General features: G+C 40.7%; 1 protein-coding gene across 1 annotated transcript; it reads left to right on the top strand.

Moving 5' to 3' along the window:
- Positions 1-3,763: 3,763 nt before the first annotated feature.
- Positions 3,764-6,859, top strand: ETH_00015660 (UDP-N-acetylglucosamine 4-epimerase (Fragment); the record flags this gene model as incomplete). The annotated part of the gene is made up of 7 exons (XM_013374620.1): positions 3,764-3,976; positions 4,196-4,444; positions 4,728-4,880; positions 5,107-5,305; positions 5,637-5,747; positions 6,103-6,184; positions 6,748-6,859. 7 exons carry the CDS (start codon positions 3,764-3,766, stop codon positions 6,857-6,859), a joined length of 1,119 nt encoding a protein of 372 aa, XP_013230074.1.

Below are 6,859 nucleotides of genomic sequence, written 5' to 3' on the forward strand. Positions count from 1 at the left end.
TAATAATAATAATATTAATATTAATAATAATAGTAAAAATAATAATAATAATTATTATAGTAATAATAAAGCATAGTAGTACTACTAATAATAAAGTTAATACTAGTAATAATAACGACAATAATAATAATAATAATGGTAATAATAATATTAATAGTAATAATAATAGTAATAACAGTAATAGTAGTAATAATAATAATAATGGCAACAATGGCAGCAATGGTAAATAATAATAATAATAACAATAATAATAATAATAATAATAATATTAATAATAATAATAGTAGTAGTAGTAATAATAATGATAATGGCAATAATGTTAATAATGGTAATAATGGCAATAATGGTAATACTAATAGTGGCAATAATGGTAATAATGGTAATAATAATTGTGGCAATAATGGTAATAATGGTAATAAGAATAATAGTAATAATAGGTCCTTTAATTACTGATTAAAGCATTTGCTGAAGCCAAAACGAGACGCGCTGCTGTGCCTTTGAGGTGTACGTACACCTCGTCTTCTTCAACAACTAAAGGCGTCCAAAGGATGAAAATTAATTTTCTTTTTGGTGGTGTTGTTTGTGGATTCTTTTGCGATGAGGCTCTCAGCAATATGAATTAGATTTAAAGGATATTTTGGAGTATTTGAGGATTTAATTTGGAAGAATTCGGTGAAGAGAGTGCTCGGTGGCAGCTGCTGCAGTAGCTGCTGCAGCAGCTGGCATGTTGCTGCTGCTGGTCTTCCTACTGCAGCATGGTTCGTCAGAATGGTTCGTCTGGAGTTTAGAAAGCTGAATTTAAATTCAAAACATTTCCACTTTGTTTATTTGTTGCAGAAAAGACCGCCGAAGACAGCCAGCTGCCTCCTATCTTCGGCTCGCGGCTGCATGCGGAGGTGGAAGCGGCGCGTCGGCGCAGGCAGCCAGCGGAAAACTGGAAATTAAAAAGTTTGTTTTGCAAAATATATTCATTTAAACTTCTTTAATTACTCCCAAGTCGAATTATTTCCTTTCTGAGCTTTCGCTTTCCGTGCTGATCGCCGCGTCGGCGGCGACCCCAGCCAGCTGTCCGTACACCGCAACCCCAGCCCTTCACCCCCCTCCAACTCTTCACTTTTATTTTTATTTTTATTTTTATTTCCACCTTTATTTTTATATTGCATTTCCCACTTCCGTCTTCGTCGCGTTTCAACGATGGAGCCCCTCGCCGGCCTCCGGATCCTCTGGTAATTCCAACTTGCAAATTCTTTTTAACTTTCTTTTAAAACTCAACTATTAAATTCAACTTTTGAATCCATCTTTTCAGAATTCAACTTTTGAATTCAACTTTTAAATTCAACTTTTAAATTCAACTTTTAAATTCAACTTTTAAATCCAACTTCTGAACTCAACTTCCATAACAACAGCTAGCCGCTGTCTTCGCCCATTTTCAGATTCTTTGCAACTGCGAGAAGTTGAACTTCTTTTCTTTGATGTTTTCGAAAACTTCTATTTTTGATTTTCAAATATTTAAATTAAACTTTCATATCAGCTTTTTGAATTGAAGTTCTTTTCTTTAATGCTTTCATTCTATTTATTCTGAATTCCCAGTTTAATTCAACTTTCAAAACGGCTTTTTGAACAAAATCAATTTGCACTTATTCCTCCGAAAACACTTTTGCAAATTGAATTCTTTGCAACGAAACGAGAGAATGAATTAACTGTTTGGAGTCCAAAAACAAAATAAATGAATTAATTATTTCAAATGAAATGCGGACAAGTCGAAGAATGAATTAATCATTCCAAATGCCATTTAAAATGAAGTTCAGAAAAGCCCGAAAATGAGTTGTCCAGAATTAAGTGCAGAAATGCCATACTTCTTAACCCCCACTTTTCAAAAAGTGAAATGCAAATGCCATTAATGCCATTAATGCCATTAATACTATTAATGGTATTGATGCCACAAATACCATTAACACCATCAACACAATTAATACTATTAATACCATTAATCCCACTAATGGCATTAGTGCCACAAATGCCATTAAAACAATTAATACCATTGATCGCATTAATGGCATTAATGCCACAAATACCATTAATGCCATTAACACCATTAACACCATTAATACAATTAATGGCATTAATACAATTAATGCCATTAATGCCATTAATACACTTAATGGCATTAATGCAATTAATGCCACTAAGGGCATTAATACAACTAATGCCATTATGCCATTAATACAATTGATGCCATGCCATTAATACAATTAATGCCATTAATGCCGTTAATGGTGTTGCACAATGGCACACTGGCATACTGGCATTAATGGCATTATTGGCTTACTGGCATTAATGGCATACTGGCGTTAATGGCATCAATGGCATAATGGCGTCAATGGCATAATGGCGTTAATGGCATTAATGGCATAATGGCGGTAATGGCATTAATGGCATTAAGGGCATACTGGCGTTAATGGCATAATGGCGTTAATGGCATAATGGCGTTAATGGCATTAATGGCGCTAATGGCATTAATGGCATAATGGCGGTAATGGCATTAATGGCACCAATAAAATAATGGCAGAATGGCACTAATGGCATAATGGCAGAATGGCAGAATGGCATTGATGGCATAATGGCATAATGGCACCAATAATGGCATAATGGCATAATGGCATAATGGCAGAATGGCATTAATGGCATAATGGCAGAATGGCATTAGTGGCATAATGGCGTCAATAAAATAATGGCAGAATGGCATGAATTGCATTAATGGCATAATGACATTAATGGCAGAATGGCAGAATGGCAGAATGGCATAATGGCATGAATGGCATAATGGCATAATGGCATTAATGGCAGAATGGCATAATGGCATAATGGCATAATGGGACCAATAAGGTAATGGCAGAACGGCAGAATGGCATAATGGCATAAATGGCAGAATGGCATAATGGCATTACTGGCACCAATAAAATAATGGCAGAATGCGAAGAATTGCGTTAATGGCATAATGGCATTAATGGCAAAATGGCATAATGGCAGAATGGCATAATGGCATAATGGGACCAATAAAATAACGGCAGAATGGCATGAATGGCAGAATGGCATGAATTGCATTAATGGCAGAATGGCATGAATGGCAGAATGGCATGAATTGCATTAATGGCAGAATGGCATTAATGGCAGAATGGCATTAATGGCAGAATGGCATGAATGGCATTAATGGCAGAATGGCATGAATGGCAGAATGGCATGAATGGCATTAATGGCAGAATGGCATTAATGGCAGAATGGCATTAATGGCAGAATGGCATTAATGGCAGAATGGCATGAATGGCATTAATGGCAGAATGGCATTAATGGCAGAATGGCATTAATGGCAGAATGGCATGAATGGCAGAGCCTTCAAAAGCAGCCCTCCATTTCCTTTCGCCTCCCGAAGAGTGCACAGCCAGCGAAACCACTTCGACCCAATTGGCTCCAACGAATCAACTTGACCAGTTCAACTGATTAATAAGAATTAAGAACAAGAATTAAAAGGAGAATTAATAATAAGAATTAAAATAAGAATTAATAATAAGAACTAAGAACAAGAATTAAAATAAGAACAAGAACAAGAACAAGAACAAGAATGAGAATAAGAACAATAACAAGAACAAGAACAAGAACAAGAACAAGAACAAAAACAAGAACAAGAATAAGAAAAAGAACAAGAACAAAAATAAGAACAAAAATAAGAACAAGAACAAGAATAAGAACAAAAATAAGAACAAGAATGCGAAGAAGAATAAGCACCAGCTGCCAAAACTGCTGCTTGCGCTGCAGCACGGGGGGCCTGGGCTACATCGGCAGCCACACGGCGCTGCAGCTGCTGGCCGCCGGCGCGGAAGTTTTGCTGGCCGACAACTTCGCCAACTCCGCGCCTGCAGTCGAAGACAGACTCCGCAGCGTTTCCCGCGCCTCCCAGCAGCAGCTCAGGGTCCTCAGGGTGCTGCTGCTGCTGCTGCTGCTGCTGCTGCTGCTGCTGCTGCTGCTGGGCTGCTGCTGCTGGGCTGCTGCTGCTGGGGGGCTGCTGCTGCTGCTGGGGTGCGGGTGCTGCTGGGCTGCTGCTGCTGCTGGGGGTGCGTGCTGTTTTGGTGCGCGGGCTGCTGCTGCTGCTGCTGCTGCTGGAGTTGCTGCTGCTGCTGCTGCTGCTGCTGTGCTGCAGCTGGACTTGAGGGACAAAGACAAAGTGATGCGGCTTTTCAAAGAGGAGAAAATCGACGCCGTTATTCACTACGCAGGTGAGAAGGCCCCACGCACTTTGCTTCTCAGCAGCGCGCCTTCCTCTCCAGCTGCTGCTGCTCCTGCTCCTGCTGCTGCTGCTGCTGCAGCTCTGAAGTCTGTCGGGGAGTCCGTGCAGATGCCTTTGATGTACTACGAGAACAACGTCGGCGGCACCTGCAACCTGCTGCAGGTGGGCATTGCTGCCAATCCCAGCAGCAGCAGCAGCAGCAGCAGCAGCAGCAGCAGCAGCAGCAGCAGCAGCAGAATACCGGGCCGTGTTGCGCCCCGGAGGTTTCTCGTGCTGCTTCTGGGCAGAGAGGGCCACCTCCATCGGCAGCAGCAGCAGCAGCAGCAGCAGCCGCAGCCTTAGCAGGAGAAGGGTTTGCTGCTTGTGTCCGCTGCCGCTGCTGCCGCTGCTAACGCTGCTGCCGCTGCTGCTGCTGCTGCTGCTGCTGCTGCTACTGCTGCTGCAGGCGATGGAGGCCAGCGGCGTGAAGACTCTGGTGTTCTCGTCTTCAGCAACAGTTTACGCGGCGAAGCCAAAAATGCAAATAAACGAAAAAGACCCTTTGGGGCCTTCGAATCCCTACGGCCACTCCAAAGCCTTCATAGAACAAATCCTTAAAGCAAGTTCACTTTATTTATTATGTCATTTGTTTCGTTTTGTTTCACTCTATTTCACTTTATTTCACTCTATTTCACTCTATTTCACTTTATTTCACCTTATTTCATTCTGTTTCCCTTTGCTCCACTTTATTTCGCTTTATTTCGCTTTATTTCGCCTCACCAGTGCCCCCCCAAGCCCGAAGCCGCAAACCCTAAACCCTAAACCCTAATTTAGGGTTTGCGCAGGACGTGCACGCGGCGGACAGCAGCTGGCGCGTCTCAATCCTGAGGTACTTCAACCCCGTGGGGGCCCACCCCAGCGGGCTGCTGGGGGAGGCCCCGCAGCAGCCAAACAATTTGCTGCCAGTGCTGCAGCAAGTTGCTGCAGGGCAGCAGCAGCTGCTGCAGGTCTTCGGCAGCGACTGGGACACCCCCGACGGCACGGGTGCCAAACCCTAAACCCTAAACCCTTCCCGAAGCCCCAGACCCTCCACTCAAACCCTAAACCTAAACCCTAAACCTAAACCCCAAACCTAAACCTAAACCCTAAACCTAAACCCTAAACCTAAACCCTAAACTTAAACCCTAAACCTAAACCCTAAACCTAAACCCTAAACCTAAACCCTAAAGCTAAACCCTAAAGCTAAACCCTAGAGCTAAACCCTAAAGCTAAACCCTAGAGCTAAACCCCAAGCCCTAAAGCTAACCCCTAAAGCTAAACCCTAAACCCGAACGCTAAACCCTAAACCCTAAACCCTGCTAGGGTTTGCGCGAAGGCGTGCGGGATTACCTGCATGTGGACGATTTGGCCGCTGGGCATTTGGCGGCGCTGCGGAAGCTGCTGGAGGCGCCTGGGGGTCTTTTGATGATTCACAATTTGGGGACAGGTAAATAAATAAATAAATTAATTAATTAATTAATTAATTTAATTAATTAATTAAAATTAATTAAATTGAATAATAGAAGAAATGTGCTTAGAAGTGGAAAATGAATAGAAGTACAGGAAGTCAAAAGCGCCCCGCAGCAGCAGCAGCAGCAGCAGCAGCAGCAGACTGCTGCGCTTTGGCTCAAAGGTGTTCAAAATGTAGTTTGAAAAGAACTTTATTAATGGGACTACTTGGCAATAAATTGCACGAGTTTCTTTTTATTTTTAATTTAATTAATGAAGTTAAATCAAATTGAATTAATTAAATTAAATTAAATTAAATTAAATTAAATTAAATTAAATTAATTTCTTTCCAGGCGTCGGCCACTCCGTCTTGGAACTCAAAAGCCTCTTCGAAGAAGCCTCGGGAAGAAAAATTCCCTTCAAAGTTGTGGGCCGGTGGGATTTGGAAATCAAATTAAATAAAAGAATTAAACTAAATAAACTAAATAAAGAACTGAATTAAAATGAATTAATAATAGTTATAAATTAAAATAAATTATATTTAAAGAATTAAGTTAAGTGGCGAGAAACAGAAAAGAAATAAATTTAAAAATGAATTAAATGGCACTTTCGTGAAAGTCGAATGGGGGGGACATATATAAAACAATATAATTAAACAACACAATAAGACAAAATATAGCGCATTAAACAATAAAATATAATCAAATTAAATCAAATTAAATTAAATTGAATTAAATTAAATTAAATTAAATTAAATTAAATTAAATTCATTTATTTCCTTTCTGCGCACTTCCGTTGAAAGGCGTTTTAGGTGTACAGACAGCTCCTGCACCTACAAATGCAGAATCGGCGAAAAATGGGAAATTCGAAAACACTTAATTTAAATGAAATAGTCCTCGTTTAACCACCGCTGAACTGCAATTTAATTGCAATTTAATTTAAATTCAATTTAAATTCAATTTGAAATCAGTTTTAATTCGTTTTCTTTCCGAAATCAGAAGACCCGGCGACCTGGCCTACGTGGTGGCGGACCCGTCGCTGGCGGAGAAGGAGCTCGGCTGGCGCGCGGAGAGGAGCATTCGGTGGGTTTTTTTGGACAAAAGAAATTAA

This window comes from Eimeria tenella, genomic scaffold (genome assembly GCF_000499545.2).
Source record: "Eimeria tenella Houghton genomic scaffold, Eth_scaff22, whole genome shotgun sequence".
NCBI lineage: Eukaryota > Apicomplexa > Conoidasida > Eucoccidiorida > Eimeriidae > Eimeria > Eimeria tenella.